This window comes from Chrysoperla carnea, chromosome 1 (genome assembly GCF_905475395.1).
Source record: "Chrysoperla carnea chromosome 1, inChrCarn1.1, whole genome shotgun sequence".
Classification (NCBI taxonomy): domain Eukaryota; kingdom Metazoa; phylum Arthropoda; class Insecta; order Neuroptera; family Chrysopidae; genus Chrysoperla; species Chrysoperla carnea.
Window position 1 is genome coordinate 45,319,202 of NC_058337.1, and position 20,612 is coordinate 45,339,813.

General features: G+C 29.3%; 2 protein-coding genes across 7 annotated transcripts in view; one reads left to right on the plus strand and one right to left on the minus strand.

Annotated features, from left to right (window-relative positions):
* LOC123296892 (protein big brother) overlaps positions 1-15,064 on the plus strand; it is a 57,606-nt gene extending 42,542 nt beyond the window's left edge. The window contains exons 4-5 of the mRNA XM_044878593.1: positions 6,380-6,520; positions 14,997-15,064. Of these exons, the coding sequence (XP_044734528.1) occupies positions 6,380-6,520; positions 14,997-15,038 (183 nt within the window). The 3' untranslated portion in view covers positions 15,039-15,064. The remainder of the gene's footprint in view (positions 1-6,379; positions 6,521-14,996) is intronic.
* A 2,199-nt stretch (positions 15,065-17,263) lies between these two features.
* Positions 17,264-19,412, minus strand: LOC123304976 (heat shock protein 68-like). 6 transcript variants are annotated; one of them, XM_044886549.1, is made up of 2 exons: positions 17,459-19,412; positions 17,264-17,428 (listed from the first exon to the last, which is right to left on the minus strand). In XM_044886549.1, the coding sequence occupies exons 1-2, from the start codon at positions 19,284-19,286 to the stop codon at positions 17,274-17,276; spliced, it is 1,983 nt and encodes a 660-aa protein (XP_044742484.1). In that variant the 5' UTR covers positions 19,287-19,412; the 3' UTR covers positions 17,264-17,273. The 6 variants fall into 6 exon arrangements, with proteins under 6 accessions (XP_044742484.1, XP_044742485.1, XP_044742483.1 ...); XM_044886550.1 differs by having other exon boundaries at positions 17,264-17,353; positions 17,417-19,412; XM_044886553.1 differs by having other exon boundaries at positions 17,274-17,320.
* Positions 19,413-20,612: the final 1,200 nt, after the last annotated feature.

Here is a 20,612-nt window from a genome sequence, read left to right on the forward strand (position 1 = left end):
TTCAAAAGTTTCAGAATCGTTTAGCACGAGATAATTATGCCTACGTTCCCAACTTTGACCAATTTACGTCAAAATTAATATCTAAAAAATTTTTATTTTGTTTTGGCCTAAAAACATTCCCTTCAACTCTCTTCCTTTTATTTCAATTCTGTCGAAATAATTTTTTAATATCGTAAGTTATAGTTGAGAGGGCAGTGACTTTTACATGTTTGGAAAATGAATGGGTATCTAAACTACAAAAAATTCTGCAACTTCGGGATCTTACCGCTAACATTTTTCAGATTTGATCAACATTCTCGGTGATATTTGTAACTAAAATGTTTCATCAAAATCCATAAAATTTCTAAAATATTTTTATTGTTATTAGTAGGTAATTATTTATTTTATATTACAAATAGCTTTTTAAAAATTTTACATAAACATTTTCTAACAAATAAGATTTATGTACTTGTTTTTTTTAAAAGGGAAATCTTTTTTATTTTTTGTTAAATCCTAAACATCGTATCATTTTCATGTTATACATGCTCCATAAATTTCACACAATATTTTAGAATGATCATTAGTATTAGGAGATAAATATCTTCTTAAAAGCTTCAAAACATTTAACATTCACAAAAAAAAAAAATTAAATAGTCTATAATTATTTTTGTTTATTTTGAAATTTATTTGAAGTGAAAATACATAAAATATAATGTCTATATAAATAAATAAGTAACATGTCTCTTTGCTTCATATTTATACATACGTGTATTCTTTTACATAAAGGTTGGTTTAGATTCATGTTATAGATACAACGCTTCATGTTGAAAATATTTACCGTCTTCATGATCTAAACAACCTCTTTAGAGAATCACAAGACAAAAGCAAAAAGAATATCGTATCGGTTTCGACAAATCTTATATATAACATTTTTTCGTCAAGACGTTTCTCTAACTCTATTTCGTTAATGTATCGTCATGGAAAACACTATTATTTAAGATCTTAAAATTAAAATGTTCCGAGTAGAGTTTACTTATTTTCTTCGTGATATTTCACGATCTTATCTATCAGTACCTTTTTGGAATTCTATAAGAGAAAACATCTTTCTGAAGAGTATTTCGATTGTATTTTTATACCAGTCACGGTCGTTAAGACTATTTTACTATTAAATTTTAATATTGCCCGTATATCATTGACTGTTGAGCTATGAACATGAGCGTAACAGGGGTCTCCCATCTAAAACTATTCCAAGAAAAAAACCGTAAGTTTGCATATTCAATCACGAGACTGAATCTACATATTTAACATTTTGTCAGCCAAAAAATGGATTTAATATCGTGGGGTCGGATAAATGAATCGTATTAATTTATATAGCCGAAAATACACAGAAAATGGCAATAACATAAATGGTGGAAGCGCAGTTAAATTATGCAAAATAAAATTTTTGCTATGCTCTTTTGGGTTTTTCTGTTAATATTTCAAGGCTGTTAATGTCATTTCTTTATCCTTATATATTATAAATGTGATAGTAAAATTGTTTGTTGGTTTCACGCAAAAACTACTGAATGAATTTCATTGAAACTCTACAATAATATAGCTCGTACATCAGACAAACACATGAGCTATAATTTATAAAGATATATTTAAACAAACAAAAAATTAATTAATTAAATTTAGTTTGCCATTTCACTGCGCCATCTATGAGTCTTTTGAACCATAAATTAAAGATTTCAGTAAAAATACAATTCATGGTCATCTGTTCTGATATACTCCATACCTTTTTCGAGTTTTATGGAAGGGAGATAATTGAGAGCAAGGCAGGTGAAGGCTATAACACGGTGGTCTTTTGAAAATATGTTTAGTCTAACCATAATGGAGTGTATTATCACGTGAGTCTAAAGACTATTAATCTTAACAGATTTGGATTTGAATAACAGATTAATTTGATTTGAAAGACGCAGATAGAGTCTAAGCTGGAAAATAAAATTGATAGATCTATTTGTGCTTTCACCATATATGTCTTACTGAAATATTTGAAAGAAACGGCATAAATATTGAATTTTTTTAAAGTTTGTTAAATTTTTGGTAATATTTGGACCCTGTAACCATTTAGGAAAAATACATTACGCAACGTTAAAAATGGCATTGAAATTGGTTTCATAAATCGACAGGCAGATAAATTTCTTCTTTTATAAATTATCAGACGCATGTAGGGATATTTTAAGGGATATGCGTGTACCTTTAGAATAAAAAAAACTGTGAATAGAGATACATACTTGAAATTCGAACAAATGATAGTTAAGTGACAAAAGGCGCATCATTACTTAATCTTATTGAATAATATAAACATATACGATGTGTCGGCACTTTTTTTTAAACATTTGTAAAAAAAAAATGTTCATCCTTGGTGACATCTTTTTATTTATTTAAGTAGTTTTTTAACGACTCATAATCTCTTGTTTTCGTATTTTGATAGTTTTTTAATCGGATCGAAAAATGTATCTTATTTTAAAAAGAATTTGTCAACCAAATATTAATATGGTACAGTTCTCAATATTTTTTTGTGAACAATCTTCAAATAGTTTCGAACGTTCTCTAAATTCTTTTATCTTGTTACATAACTATACCGTCTATATTTACTGCGCAATTAGACGGGGTGAAATTGATAAAATTCTCTTAAAACTGCATACATACATTCGAAAAATGTTCTGCTATGAATTAAATGAAATATATGTTATAGGGCGCAATACACGTTCGTTTGTCAATAATATATACAAAAGGGTCGTGCCCTTCCGTTATTGATCACGCGCCGACAATACCACCCTCGTTGTTAGAGTTTTCTATTTCCTAGTTGTTAGTAATAAGTACTTCAATATACATATTTTTCAGATAACAAGTATTTTTTTTAATAAACATTCCTGAAAATTGTTTTTATAAACTGATGTATATAACAGTGTGCATACAAATGAAGTGAATATACAAAAGCTTTTGTAATCCTAAATATTTACTTAATTAAAATATACATTTGAAAATCATATAAATATATCTCTGAATTTGAGGTTTGCGAAAAAATGTTTCCAACAAAAGTTGTTTGTTATTTTATAGATAATTAATTTCTAATTTAAACATTTCCTCTATCTCTTAACGTTTACGAACATGAATCGAATTTTCAAAGATCCTGAAAGTTACTTTCAGATTTAATTTATTTTTCAAAAATTAAGTATATGATCTGCGATCGTCTTCGGATTTAGGAAAAAAAAGAACGAAAAAAAATTTAAGTCAGTAATAGTGTTCCCTTTTGTGAATTCAAGGGCTATAAACTTCAAAATCCAACTAACTCCTCAATAGTCGATAAACTCAACTCAACCCAACTCGAAATTACAACAATACTCTAAGATTATAAAATTTTCGGTAAACTTCGGGACTTGTATTGGGCGTCATCATAACGCGATTGGGATTCATATACCGGGTGCACATTCTATACAATATATCTCACCATGTGTCAAACTGAGATGCTATGATGATAAATAACTTTTTATTAACCCGCCAACACTCGCGTTAATCATTCAATAATCTTTATTCGCATGATGAAAGATTTGCTCAAGCGTTCTGCTCATGCGTGGAATAGTTTGATTACGTGATTACTGTTTGATGTTTGAGAGTGATAATATCTAAATAATTAAATTCATTTTAACTTATTTCAAAATATATCTATCACAAGTTTTTTAATTTACTGAGCTTATATTAAACTAACGAATGTATACGAACCCCGAAAATTCCCGAAGCAAATATTTTTTTGCTTACATCTTTACTCTCGTATTGAGAGAAATTCTCAATTATCTGAAGGACAAAAAAATTTAATATTATATTTATTAAGGTGTCCTCATTATCAAATAATAATAATAATAGTTTATTATAAATAACAAATTACTTTAATTGCTTTAATTTTTGTCGAAATTTTAAATGAAATTATTACACTAATTGTTAAAGAAACAAGAACATGGAATGGAGGTAACTCAGCACTTTTGATGACGGTGATATATTTATTCATATCATGAGGGACAGCGATTGACACATTGAGTATTATGTTATTTGCTTTTCGACACCATATTCTTGATCTATTTTAGAATTTTTTTCATTAAACAGTCTACCAATCGATTTCCCGAAAAATATTTAGTATACAATATTAGAATATTGTAAAAATTGTCCTTGTTTTCACATTCAAATTTCTTGGAGGCTATCCTATTTGGTAAATAGACGTTGGTTTTTCAATCAAAAAAAGGCTGTTAGAGTTTGGTAAAAAACCTTTTTTCCACAAAGATGGAAGCGATTTACTCATTAAAATACTATGCAAATTACAACTAGTTCTGTCAAAGGCAAAAAAGTTAAGTACCTTTTCCTGCTCTGTCAACCGATTTTTGCAATTAAAAAAATTTTGAAAACATGGTCGAATAAAAAAAAAACGTCGACTTTTGCAAATTTAATTTGTTAATGTATTTCTCCTTCTCAATTAAAAAACAAAAGTCAATATAAATTCATCGTATTACAGTTCTTTCAGATTACAGAAGTAAGGCGGGTGCAGCAAATAAAACAATTTTTGTAATAGATTTTTAGTATAATAACCATTTTTCGAAAATAAAATACAATTTGAATTATTGGAAATAATTTTTGTATTTGAAAAGTCGGAACAAAACACAAAGCAAATAAATTCAAAATATTTTTGAAAAACACTTTATGATTTGATCTAGCATAAAAATTAAGTACTTACACATAAACTCAAATGTTTTATTAAATAGTTCAACTTCAAAGCAAAAAGAATCGTATATTTTAGCTCTTATTGTGTTAAAATTGAAATGTTTTTAGCAACTAAAATGTTTTGTTATACAACTCTATTGGTCAATCGTTAATAATAGGATCATTTTAAAAATTCAAATAAAAATGAACTTATCATATACAAAATGCAAAATTTGTTATTGTTCCATTTTTGTTCATACATAATACATGTTAAATTGATTTGTAGGATTTCTTTCTTTGTAATTCGTCTACTGTACTTTTGTAAATAAATATTACGTATAATTTTAACACAATGTTCATTTTGCTGGTACAAACAATGCCTTCGCATCAGCTGTAAATCTCAAATTCATTTATTTCAAATTATTTCTGTATGCCTACTTATTTTAAATAAGTGAAAAATGAAAATGTTGGACAATGAGTGCAAGCAAGGATGTATATCTCTAAAAAATCGATTTTGTTTCGATAATGTTATATGTTAGAGCATAAATATCGGATCGTACTTTGACGATTTTATGTAACTGTTGAAATGGCACTCCTGTTGTTTAATTTTCGGAAGACGTGAGAGAATCAAGCAAAAATACCACCTAGAGCACAGTTTGAACAAAATACTTAGTTTGCCGTTTTTTGCGAAAAATGAAATTTCCGGTCAAAAATAGCACAATTTTCGGAATACATGACAGGATTCGTGTAATCTGACAATCTGGCAAAAATACCCTCTAGATTACAATTTTAAGCATTAATAAACAAAATATCTAATTGTCCGACGGAATGATTTTAGTACTACAAAAGATGGTATAAGATCGATCTTCACCCATCTTATAACCAAATGAGACATATTTTTGTTGAAATTTTATTGATTTTTAAACACTTCTATCATAGTTTTTCTGCCGAAAAGTGTTCATTAAATTATCTTTCTTCTGATACCAATTTCGATTAGTTAACAGATTGGTGTCGATCTGTGTATACAATAAGAACAGGTAAATAAATGTCAGTTACTACACTGATCTGTAAACGAATCGAATTTGGTATCAGAAAAAAAATAATTTAATTAAGAAAATAATGATATAGGTTTGCCTAAAAACATCGTTGGAAAAAATTGATTCAAATTACTTTAACTATTATTAAAAATAGCCATGAATACTTTACGATAGAAAAACTCTGTTAAGAGTGTTTAAAAATCAATAACATATCATTAAAAAAAAAAAATCTCCTCAGATGGATGAAGATTGACCTTATAGACCTCTCTTAGTTAATTGAAATTTATTCTGTGAAAACGTAAAGTAACCCATAATTAATTTTTCATTGAAAAGGTAAAATAATTAACCCATAATTAATTATTCATTATTCGGTTGAGAAATGAGATGAACATAGTTGAAAACTAATTGGCAATAATATAGATGATAAAAAGTTTTAATTTTACGTTGAAAAAAATTTTCTTTGGAAAATGCTAGAAATACCTCATATCATCTATTAATTAAAATACCTTATTACATATAAAATACATTATTATTTATATACATATGAAAAACAATTGGATGCTTTTTTAAATTTTCACTGTAGAATTTTTTAAGTCCTGAAATTAACAAAATATTTTCTTATTTTTCAGTTACGTATGTCAAGCTTACATGGAGGTCACCACGCAGGTCATCATGGTGTTAGTGGTGGAAATACAGGACATCATCCCGGCGCTGGAGTAACAAGTCGATGTCATGGACCAGTACCACCACGTCATGGACTATCACTGCAAGTAGGCCTTCCTCTTACGCCACCCTAAGCAACCTAAATTGTATATCAGGAAAATAGAAAACTTATGTAAATTAGATTTTTTTTTAAATGACTATTTTCACTTAATTTTACATTTGTGATCTTTTAAGAAAACTATAAAAAACACACTGTTTTCCATATTTTTGGGGCAAGGGACAGTATTACGAAATGGAATTATTTTCAATTGCGATGACACGCTTTAAAATCACTAGAGGGTTGTGAAATAGATTGCATAAATAGTTGTAATTTCTACCAGGATACCAGAAATATATAATATATTTTATATTCTTTTCTATCTATCTTTCTTTGTAATAAAATAAACAGACAAAATATTAAGAAAGTATAATTTATATTTTTATAGACTGTAATATTATGATATCAGGGTTACAGAAATATGTAGCAATTTTCATGACAAGAAACGTTTATTCTATATACAAAACGCTTTTCATTTTCATTTTATTCTTAACATGTAAGAAAATATATTAAGTTTTAAAATATAGGGTCAGTGTTGCCAACTTCTTTTCATAGAAATTTTGTTTACCCTCTTAAGAATTTCTAAAAATAGAATATTATTACAGGATACTCCAGGCGTTGAACAAAATCTTGAATTTAGATGGGAAATGAGCGGTTTTTTCTTAGCATGTTGTTTTCAACTTCTGGATGCAATTTTTAAGATTGTTATAATATACTTTCAGAGAAGTATCATGGGAAAAATTGTAATAAAGAACGTGATACAAATTTAGTTTAAGTTGCTTTATCGTACAATTGAATCTTTCCGCCTGTAAACTTCCTTCAAAATTCAAAAACGTTGAAAACAACGTGCAGAACGAGGAAGCTCCGCATGAATTTCTAAATCCAAATTGGTAGATAATACCGTGGGGTTTTTGTAATAATTTTCAATTTTTGATGAGACACGATAAAAGTGGATAAAAAATTTGGGGATAATATCAATATTAATTGCATGTAAGAAATTTAAAAGCAAGAATAACACACTGGCACCGACTTTAAGCGTTTTCAGGCGTATCATTCCGAACATATCATGACAATGACAATATTAGGCAAAAAATGTAAATAAATAATACGTTCGGTAAAGATATCGTTAGGGAACACTCGAATACGCTAGCTAGCAGTTGTAATAGTAACCATTCGTTAGTAAACTCGGGAGGAAAAAAACTTTTATAAATCATATTTTAATAAATGCGTTAGTTACCTACTAATATGTAGTTTACTTTATGAAGTTAAAAAATAAAAATAAAATACTTTTACAAGCTTACTTTGGTCCTACATCAAGCGAATAGTCCAAATCGTCCCATTAAAACAGACTCGCTGGATGGGCGGTGGCAACTTGGCAACACTGCAGATGATTATTATTTGATAAAGATGTTTTTATTTGTCATTTACTTATCTATCACCCTTAAAATATTTTTTTTTTAAATATTATCACAAAATTAAAATGCACAACTAAGAAATGATTTGAATAAATAACATATTGGGTACCCCTTTTTTAAATATTTGTTCGCGCCTTTTCGATGATAATATACAAAACAAATAAAAGGTTTTTATGTAAATTTTGTTGTACAATTGACACCCTGGTATAATAATAAATAATAACAACCCTTTTATGAATTTCAATATTTGTTTATTACGAATGCATTTTTTTATTTGTGTATTATGAAATTTATTGATAAAAATTTCTGTATTTTTAATATTTTAAGAGTACAAAAAAAAATATATTTTCTTCGTGTTTGAGAAATGCAATATTTTTAGTTTTTAATTTTGTATGTGTATTTTTAAAAAATAATTATTTTTAGCATTATGATTATTTTTAATTTCCTATTATGTTGAATTATGTTTTTAACATGTATTAAACCAAAAAATGTTATTTTTATTATAAATATACGTATATTGTTTCTATTATTTATTTTTTGTTTTTATTTTTTCATTTAATTTTCTTTTTTAGTTTTATTTGACTATTGGACTCTTAAGATACAAGATGGAGCCGTAATTATAAGTAAAGAATTAAGAAAAGAGGGAAACTACTGCAATTAAAAAAAAAAAAAAATTGTATATTTTTTTAAAATAATTTTTGATAACCACATTTTCAGCAACTAAATATTTACTCATAACATAAAGTATAGTGCAAACCCCACAAATTGTTGTATTCGGTTCTAATTCCAGCCTTAAATTATCAAGCTTTCTCACAAAAATCGCCAGATATAGTAGATAAACTTAAAATGGCAATCTTAAATTTATCGTCAAGCCATATTATGAAATGTAGGTCATTATTGGGTCAAGCTTGGAAACCAAGACTGGCCCATTCTCGTATTTTACGTGTGCTTATAAGTTCTCAGATTTATAGATATAAGGTATGTATATTTATTAATACGAGTTTGTCACAGGCGAGAGTATGCGTTTGCTGCAATTCAAGCACCTTTGCTCACAGGACCAATCTCTATACTAGGATAACTAAATTAATATAAATTATCAACAAACTTGGATCCAAGGATTGAGAAAAGGCTACCATACCAATGCTTAGTAAAACTGAATGTTAACCCAACTTTGGACAAGGGCTGGTAAACTAAATCTTGATTTATTAATCATGGTCAAGGCTTGAGTGTTGCAAACCAAGACTTGATTTATAAGCCTTGGCCAAAGCTCGGGACAAAGCAGGCAAACCAAAGCTTGGTAAACCAATGCTGCCCCAGCTACTACTCCCTGCTTCGCATATGTGATTTACTAATGCGAATGATGGAGTCGAGGCTGGGTCAGCATTAGTTTACCATTAGCCTTAAGTAAGTTTTAATTATTTCTCAAAAAAATACTTTTTCTGGCGGTTTTTTTTGAGATAGGGATGTGAATCTATACGTGAACCTATTACTTTGTGTCAGAGAGATTGAGTCAATATTGAAAAGAGTGATGCATATTCTTGTCACATGTAGAAGTAATCGATTTTAATTATTACAATTTTCTTTCTGAATCTGAAAGCGGCAGCGGATAATTGACGATATATATAAGTCCTATAGCGGAGAAATTAAAACTTCTTTTAACTACAATATCAACTACTCTTTGGTCAATGTCATAACTGATTTGAGGCCTCCCTTCGAATGTGTCGAATATGAATATGCTAATTGTATCTACAAGAAATATTGTAGATCATGGCCTAAGCTACTAAATAATCGCTCTAATTCGGCTTCCTACTACTATAGAAAACCTTTCTATTATATTGTCTGTTACTAGAATGAGTATTTGCAAAAAGAAATAGTAAAAAGTAAAAAAGTAGTAAAAACTACAAATTAAAATCAACTTGGAAAAAATTGTTTCTATTTTCGATGATAACTAGATAATTTATTCGATTGAGGAAAAGGATAAACGTAACTCAAAAATGGTAAATCAGGACAACATTCGTACGTCTGTACAAAGCTTTCCAGCATGTTTATAATTTAACTCCTTGGAATATTATCACAGACATAGAAAATGAACTGAGAGTTCTTTATTCAGCTGAAAACTGACAGCAATCTAGTAATTGGGATGGGTGTTTTTTCAGAATTCCAACCGCTGATTTTTTCCGCATTTTTTTATGAGCCGCTGTAGGGTCGGAAAATGTTTTTTTGCTTCTATAAAATTTCTCGCAAATTTTATGAAGAAAGGTTTTATGCAAAAATTTGTAGGCATTATAAATATCTACAAAATGAGACCCGGGGAGCTAAAATTCATTTTGTAGTTTTCTGACAAATTGCAAAAAACGCTCAGGCTCACTGTTTTTTATTTAATTTTTTAAACAAACAATTTGTAACGTAGACGCAATGGACTATAGTTTATGGCGTATACGTGGTATTTTTTGCAAAAATCCATTTGTTTATGAAAAAATCACTCTTTTGAAACTTAATTTCTACAACTTTGGCAAGTCGTAGAGTGTACCCGGGCTCATTTTCGTCCTTAAGAGTTGTACTTTCAGTCGATTTTTATGGATCATCGATTCTTTCAATGGTAAATGTTTCCTGTTCATAGATGATTATGGTTTGATATTAGTTCTCAGTATACACTACAGATACCTGATGTAAAATTAATACACTGTACGGGCAAAATTTTGTGTCACATTTTACTACGATGCTTTATTGGGAAATACACTTTTTTGAATATTAAACATTTAAATTCTCAGCTTTATATTAAAAATGTATCTATTTCAACAAGTAAATAGTTAAAATCCTAGATATAAATCTAGGTAGGTACTTCAACCTATCTCAGATAAAATCTTTGTCGGCATCTTTTTAGTTTTTAACTCCGGTAGCATCATTTTTATAATATGTATCTCTCACTTATCTACATATACAATTACAGTAAAGCTACTTTAATGTAGCCAATTATTTTGAGAATCACTTAAAAAAAATTCACATAACATAATTTATTTCTTTAGAGGAGTGTTTGTTACAATTTATGAAATACATTAAGAATTCTATTGGAAACTTATTGTGAGTTTTAGCTATCTAAAGATATTTTGTGTCTCGGATATACCTACCTTTGAAATAATAATTATATGTAATTATATACCCAAACAATTAGATTTTTAATAGAAAGGTTTATTCAAGAAAAAAAAGTTAGATAAAAACTAAATGCTTCTCTTTTAGATTGTACTTCACACGTTGTGTAACACTTATCGATTGTTAAATTGTTTAATAGTTTCTACCTGTGAATTTTTTCAATGCTAGTCAGACAACAATCTCTTCTGCAGGACCAAACATTATTTCTATTATTTCTTGCACATCTCTAGGGCATGGGCAATCGTGTAAAAAAGTATAGTGTACATCTACTTATGGACATCTAAATATACATCACAATTTTCCACAAAAAATGTTTCATTTTTTTCCCTTTTTGAGATATGGGATACCAAACTAAGGAAAATGAGTCTCATTTCGGAGCGATATTTGTTGTACATTCTAGTTGCGAAATTAAGTCTATTATTAAGAAAACAACGTCTTTTGGCCTATGTCAAATAGAACAGTCAAAATACTTTTAAGTTTTAGATTTATGGCCATTTTAAAGAAATCAATTTCAGAATTGAGTTGTGATGAGCGAGACCAATATTGAGTCGTGATGAACGAGACCAATACCAAGACCAAAACCAAAATCTAGGCTGTATCTTTTATAACGATTTAGTGCAATGGGTTTAGTATCTTTGTCTTACTCATTGGTCTTGGTCTTGCAAGTCTTGTTTGGTCTTGCATATATGTAAGAACAAGATCAGAGTACAAGACCGAGTTTGCTAGACAGAAGCAGTTACCTACAAAAGAACTAGTAATCAAACCAAGACCAATGTGTAAGACAGAGCAAAGGTCAAGCCTAAGTGTATAAAACAGATTCAGTCAAATTCGCCTCTTTTTATTTTTGGTGCTCATCACTAGACTTGAGGAATAATTAATTAAGTATTTTATGCGTTAATCCAGATTATAAACTATCTGAGTGCGAAATATTAATATTAACTTAACAATATATTAATATTAACTTCTCAGGATTCTTCTCTTTCCTAGTCTTAAGTATTTCATTGATAGTAGGGCATCAATTTGACAGAATCCCGAGAACTTTTAAAAATATATTTAAAAAAAGAACATCGATTTAAAACATTCGAACCAAATCAAAGCAGAACAAAACCTTCAAGTAAGCAACTTACATATCGAAATGCTAAAATTAACCACATTATTTATTTATTTCGCAAGTAAATATCTTACTAGGATCTTGAGAACTGGACTGATTACAACGCGATTTCCTGTGTTGGACTGACTCAACAACACGATAAAGTGAAAAAAATACAGGTGACAAACTTTGTCTATTTCGTATGTACAATTAACTCACCTCAACAACAACGTGGCCCAATGTATGGGATTGGGATATTTTAATATATTTTTGTCTCCCAGGCAAGAAATGTTATGTAGTAAATTACATTAAACTCAAAATCCCTTGATGATAGGTGTCTTCTCTATGGTAAAATTTTGGCATTTAAATTTTAAAAATTTAAAACAGATAGGTTTTTCCCCGATTTTTTAGTTTTCTTTTCGTACGCTATAAAACAATGAAATTATTCAGACATTCTATTCCTAGCTACGAGCAAATCCAATTTTATTAAGTATTATGGTTAGGTGCTCTAAATTATTTACTTATTGCTTAAAATAGTTGGCTTCTTTGCTTTTTGGAGGAAGCAATTGCTCTGGTTTCTTCTCTCAGAATCCGCACTTAACTTTCATCATGAAAATTTTTTTTCCTTGGCTAAATTCGTGGTTCTATTTACCTAAAATGAATAAATCTGTGTAATCTTTTATTTTGAGTAGAATACTAATTAAGTTGCGAATTTAATTTTCTAAAAAGTTAGATAACTGACATAATTTTACCATATTTTCTTACTTTCTTGATTTTCTAAACTATTATTAAAGGCATACACAAAGTATAACTGTTAAAATGAAAATTACACTTTCTACTTCTCTAGTTTTTAATGTTTTTCCACTGTCCGTTTTTCCTAATAATAATGAACTTTTAACGTAGACCATCACCCATAAATTAAAATTATGACTTTATTAAACTAATAATGCAATTTTGTTAGGGTGTTTGATTTATACAAGTAGGGAAAAATATCTATCTTTCAACATCAAAATATCAATTATCATAATGTAACGTATACCTGCCCTTGCAGCAAAAAAAAAAACTATGATGACAATAAACAACAAAAGCCTAAATAGAGGCTTTTAATATATTTGTCAACGAACTGCATTATTGTCATCTTTCACAATCCTCATATAAACGTCATACAAAAAATTTTTTTGTATTCGAAGGGGCATAATATATATCTAAAATCATATTATGATTAGACAGAATTTTTTTATATTGATTTCCTGTCAATGATTTTAAAAAAATATTCAATTGTTCATAAACAATAATTATATTAATAATAATAGATTGGATTTAAAAAAGAAATACATTCAATAAATATAAACTGAAAAATTTTTAGTGAAACATTTTTTAAATAATTTGATTACTAGTTCAGTGAACGAATGTCTATTAAAAAAAAATGTACAAATAAAAATTTCGGAACAAATTCGTAAAACAACAATTGGTAAAAAAAACAAATTAGTGCGAGTAGGCTATTAATTGTTATAAACCAATTAATTTGTTAACTAATAAACAGTTGTTTTTATATTCGAAAATGTTTTCTAAGAATAAAATGGGTTTTAAAACCATTTTAAAGTCAAAAAATGACCAATTTCAAAATATTTTATCTCTGCGAGTTTTGATCGAATTCAAAAAAATTTTACGTTAAAATACTCCTCAGATCTTAAGTTTTAACTGATTATTTTTTAAAATAAGAAAATTTAAGCTAAAGAAAATTTAAGAAAAGTTAAGATACATTATTATACGCATGTAAAGTCGCGTCGGCTCGTGTAAAGCGCGAGCAAAATGGGTTCCTATATGTTTTTTTGGTCAGTTTCCCACAATTTTCTCACAATATTCATGTGGAAAATCGAAAAAATTCGCCGGTTTTTTAATTAAAGGAAAATATTATGAGTTTTATTTCGTTTATATATATTTTTATCACGCTGTTAACGAGTTTTAACTTAAAAAAGAAAAAAATCTAGGATAATTTTTAGAAAATTGTGAAAATTTTGAAAAAACGTGAAAATTTTCGTTAAAATGTGATTGCTTGGTCGTCTGATGGGTATTTCCTCTTCATATTTTGGCAGCTCTTGAAGTTGAAAAAGTCAAATTATATTAATTGCATTCCCAAACCACCTTTTCTTTGGTCGTACCTGTTCTTTGGGATCAGAAGTACGTTCTATTCTAGTTTGTATTAACCTTGCTTAAGACTTGGATCCAAGAACAGCTCACATTTCGAAAAGGATACATCGGAATGTCCAGTAATGCTTGTATCCGGTAGTTTCATAATGAAATCATAAATAGCGTCCTCTTCTGGATAACACATCAAAAAAGGCGATTTTCTTCTTTTGTTTTTAAAAAATGTGTAGTAACACTCCACTTATTGGAATTTATTTAGTTAGCCGTTGAATGAATTTATATTTCTTATTCTTATTCTATTAGAAAAATCTTGGAAACAACGTGGGTGATTTCAAATAGCTGTTAAAATATGAATGTACTGAATTCATTAAATTTTACATTTATGACGTTTCTATTTATGTTTTTCAAAGGATTGCTTAGTAGTTCCATATTATTGCTAACTTTGATATGGCGAAAGCTTTATGTCTATATTGAGGTTGCTCCAACGCAAGCCCATGAATAATGGATTATATTTTCAGATACCTGATTTTGCGTTAGATAACTCTCCAACTTTTTTATTTTCACACCTAAAACTATTTGACTTCTTAATGAGAATGATGAATATTAGACCATTTTCCCAGAGATTGCAGTCTTATGAATCATACCTACCTACATGATACTTATTTCGATTTGTTATGTTTCAGGGCCGAAAGAAGAATGATTTAAATCATGGACATCATAATTAATAATAAAGTTATAAAATTAATTAAAATTAAACTTTTTTTAAAAATCTTTTTGTAAATATATACTTTTTGATTATATTTTTCTTCTTTAAATATGTACCTATGTATTGTATTGATTAAATGTAGCAGTTATAACGACAATGTATACGTATACTTCCATAAAATAAATCATAGTGTAATAAAAAAATTCGTTCCAAAATGTTTTCAATAAAATAATTTTTCCACTATTAATAAAATTGATTAGAATCAAACAATAAAAATGAAATACTGTCCAACAATGTTCAATCTATGTTTTTTTGTTTTGCTCAACCCTTCATGTATTGTTATCAATTATATATTATTTTATTATTAACCCTTACATATTACTTTTTATATTTACGTAATTTTAGTAAAAAAAATGATAATTCGGTAAAAGTTAAATACAGCAAAAAAAAAAATTATTTTTTATTATTAATATGGACCAACTGTTCATTTTGTTAATAATAGGAAATACATAATATTAACTGCTGTTATGCTTGCTTTACACGAGTTTACTACTCGTCACTTGCTTCAGGGCCCAGTGACAGGTGGAAAGAAACTTTTCAGAGATTTATACAATAGTAAAAGTAAAAGTAATTCGTAGGAATTGAAGAAATTCATTACAAAACTTTCATGAAATTAATTATGTTTAACATATAAGATAAGGAAATTAAATTTTTTTAGACCAATAGAGTTACGGGTTGTACGTGTTGTTTTCGGTTACAGGTCAGAAGTTGTTTTAATCTTTGGAGAGAGGTACTCACACAATGGACCTGCCGATTAAACTCACCCGGAACCTGGGAACTGGAGTTATCAAACAAATTCGGCTGGAAATTTTGTTATGCTTCCTTGTAAGGGATATAACTCGAAAATGGTGCACTTTAGGTAACTGGTGCTATGGAACTTTTTGTTCCTTAGATTCTATAACTTAAAAAGAAAAAAAAACCAATTTTTTGTTGCAAATATTTGCAAAAAATGCCTAAAAAATGCTATTTTTCAATTGACTTTATTTATTTGCAAATAATTGTTTATAATAAAATTGGCCCCTATCTTCTAGCTGAAATCTCAACAAACAAAATTTGCTTTGGAACGTTTCATTCGGCCTAATAATTTTTGAACAATTCCATTTTGCACTAAATGTCTGACAACCAAAGTCGTTAACTTTGGACCGCAAGATCTATGTTTTTATCCGGTCGCAATCTGTTTGGCGGGAATTGAAAGGGTGAAATATCAACTTTAATGAGGAATTTTGTTGCCTATACTCATATTCAATATTAACTACAATTACAGCGGTTCCGAGGGAGTAACTCCTGACCTGTAACCGAAAACAATTCGAAAGCTATAGTTTTTTCTGTTCTTCTATAGGCTTAATTTACTTGTAACATTTTTAATAAAAAATTTTCTACTTAACAGGGATCCAAGAATTTTATATAGATTTTTATGTATAATTTTATCTTAAGAAGTTAATACGAGCCTGCAAAATCTGAATTCCTTGGGGGGGGGGGATTAGGTGCGAAACTGAGAGCAGGCTAAAAATTTTTTCATTGGATAACTAATTTTATTTTATTTGCCTATTGTTACTAAAGATGTTATAAGGTTATATTTTGGCAAAAAGCTAACTGACGATTAATTTGACATTTAAGGAATCTATCTGAACAATTGTCACATTTCTAAATCAATATCTAAAATGAAAAATGTATACCTCTAATCCGGAATCGAATAATATTAACGTATTTCAACAAGTAACTCAATCAATTATTTATTTTCACTTGTTTTATATTAATATCAGAAATTTTACAGCATTATTCAGACATATTTCTCAAATGTTAATGTAAGAGATATGAAAAGATTGTCAGGTCATCACCAACACCCTGAGTTAAAAGAAGAGCGCTGATTTTGAAACGCAAAGATCATGGGTTAAATTATCATCTAAATTTGGGTACATATTTCTCTATAGGTGCCAGGTATAGAGCATTACCAGGTTTAATTTTTATGATGGAATATATATTATTAGTGATTTGTTAGTAAGGGATAAAGAAACTAATCTAAGGGATAAAGAAACTAAGGTTCAAATTTTAAAAATTTATTTTTGAAATCCCAATTGAAATACAAATATATAAAAAATAATAACAATCCTATTTAGAAATGTAAATAGAAATATAAACAGTAAAGCAATTTTTAATCAAAAGAAATTAAAATTATTTAGCACCGTTTAAAAATTTAATCTACTTCTTCAATAGTTGGACCGCCATACCCAGGCATTCCCCCTACATCACCCATACCTCCAAAACCAGGCATTCCTCCGGCATTACCCATATTTTCATACCCAGGCATTCCCCCTGCATTACCCATATTTCCATAACCCGGCATTCCGCCTGGACCATTTTGTTGACCGCCTGCACTACCATTATGAAGTTTCATCATCACAGGACTACACGCCTTAGTCAATTCTTTTAGACGATATTCGTATTCTTCCTTATCTGCTAATGTATTATTATCCATCCAATTTAACGCAGAAGTACATTCAGAAAAAACTTTCGATTTTTCTTCGGATGTTAATTTATTTCCAGCATCTTCAGTAGCTTGTTTCACGTTAAAAATATAACTTTCAAGTTGATTACGAGCTTTGACTTTTTCTTTTTGCTGTTCATCTTCTTCTTTATATTTTTCAGCGTCAGCTAACATTCGGTCAATATCTTTTTGGGATAAACGACCTTTGTCGTTTCGTATAGTAATATTTTTTGACTTGCCACTGCTATTATCTGTAGCTGTTACATTCAATATACCATTTGCATCTAAATCAAAAGTAACTTCAATTTTAGGAACACCGCGTGGTGCTGGTGGAATTCCTGTTAGATCGAAAGTTCCTAACAAGTTGTTATCTTTGGTCATAGCTCGTTCTCCTTCAAACACTTGAATGGTGACAGCTGGCTGATTATCAGAATATGTTGTAAATGTTTGAGTCATTTTACAGGGAATACGTGCATTTCTTTCAATAATTTTTGACATAACCCCTCCAGCAGTTTCTATACCTAATGACAGCGGAGCTACATCAACTAAAAGTACGTCCTGAATAGTTGAACTAGTGTCTCCACTTAATATAGCAGCTTGAACTGTAGCACCATAAGCAACAGCTTCATCTGGATTGATAGACAAATTCAATGTTTTCCCACAAAAGAAGTTTTGTAACAAGGACTGAATCTTTGGTATTCGAGTGGATCCTCCAACCAAAACTACATCATGAATTGAACTTTTATCCAATTTAGCATCGGTTAAAGCTTTTTCCACAGGTTGCAATGTACTACGGAAAAGATCCGAACACATTTCTTCAAATCGTGCTCGGGAAACTTTGGTATAGAAATCAATACCATCGAATATAGCATCTATTTCAATACACGCTTCTGTACTTGAAGAAAGTGTACGCTTAGCTCGTTCAGCAGCTGTTCGTAAACGACGGATTGCACGTGGGTTATTGCGAATATCCTTATGATATTTTCGTTTAAATTCTTCAACAAAATGATTTACCAAACGATTATCAAAATCTTCTCCCCCCAGATGCGTATCCCCTGCAGTTGACTTTACTTCAAATAAAGAGCCCTCATCAATTGTTAAAATAGAAACATCGAATGTACCGCCACCTAAATCAAAAATCAAAACATTTCGTTCGCCTTTCAAATTCTTATCTAACCCATAAGCTAAGGCAGCGGCTGTTGGTTCATTAATAATTCGAAGAACATTAATTCCAGCAATTGATCCAGCATCTTTGGTGGCTTGACGTTGAGAATCATTAAAATAAGCTGGAACAGTAATTACAGCATCTTTAATTGTAGTTCCTAAATAAGCTTCAGCAATTTCTTTCATTTTAACTAGAACCATAGAACTTATTTCTTCCGGAGCGAAATTTTTCGTTTCACCTTTATACTGAACCTGAATTTTTGGTTTTCCACAATCGTTAATAACCTTAAATGGCCAATGTTTCATGTCTTGTTGGATTTTTGGATCATCATATTTACGACCAATTAAACGTTTTGCATCGAACACAGTGTTTTCAGGATTTAACGATACTTGACCTTTAGCGGCATCTCCAATCAATCGTTCTGTATCAGTAAATGCGACATAACTTGGAGTAGTTCGATTTCCTTGATCATTTGCAATTATTTCCACTTTTCCATGTTGCCAACGCCCCACACATGAATACGTTGTTCCTAAATCAATTCCAATCGCAGGAGCCATTGTTGAAAACTAATAACAATGCAATAATATTATTGTAGATATAGTCTCAATAAATATAATAATATATTTGCAGTGAAAATCTGTTTAGTGTATAGTTTGACTGACAATGTGTGCTGTATTGTTGCAGTATGAATGCACTGAATGCAAACCAATGTGCTCTGAGGGCATTGTTCCACTGCGCACCATTTATATAGTTGTACATAAATAGTCCAGCATATACGAGAGTATTCTCGATTGTACTAGAATGTTCGATGCGTTGAACGAACTATCACATAATATGTGAATCACACATTTATTGTGCTACTTACTTGTTTTATCAAAATATTATTACAATATACATACAATTGGCTGCCATACAATTGTGTCAACATAATTTATTTATTTTTGTCAAATTAAATTTTCTTAAAAGTAATTCTAGAACTTTCTAGATGGGATCATTCTCAGTTTTTTAATCAAAGAGGGGAGGCTTAAAACAATGAGTAAAAATTTCACGAAAACAGTCCTACTAAAACTTTCCGTTAAGAGTACTTCTTAACGGAAAGTATTTAGTAGGAATAAGCTCCGCTAAGGAATGGTTCAAAAACATTGCGGAACATTCTAGTAAAGTTTGAAATTTTATAGAATAAACTTTAACTTTCTAGGGTGTGGATGATACGGAAACACCAAAAAGGCGTTTAAAAATACGGTTGGATATCTTGTTTTTTGGGAAAAAGTTATTCCTGTTAAAAAGTTCTGCTTGGCCTAAAATGGCAAAGTCAAATATTCACGTATCAATTTTGATATCTGAATATAAATTCAGATATCAGATATCAATAAAAAATGTAAATTTTGCTTAGAAGTAAAGAATCTTTATTTTTACAATATCGTCAATATACATATATAGGGTTTTTGGGACCCGTACTCTTACAGGACCTGTGCAATTTAGTCAGGAGTTAGAGAGAACAAGGTCCGAAAATCCTTTTTAAAACTTAAACCACTTTCCGTTTGGAAACTCGTTCCAGAATTTAAGTACCCAAATGAGTGTTTGGTTTCAGTATTTTGAAATAGATTATTTTGCTTGTGCAATGTTAGCATTAAATATTTTTATATACATACATCTTAAAAAAGTGTGGTTATTATTAGCAGTATAACCCAGGTCGATGCAATTACGTAGATCACAGCTGTACATGAAGACTTTTAATTCAATACATATCTGTTTGAGTTACATATCTGTTTATTTGTTTATCCCGTGAACAATAATTATTATCGTTAATATTTAATATTTATTTACAAAAATTGATAATTGAAATCAATTATTGTATTTTATATCATGTATAGGTATATACA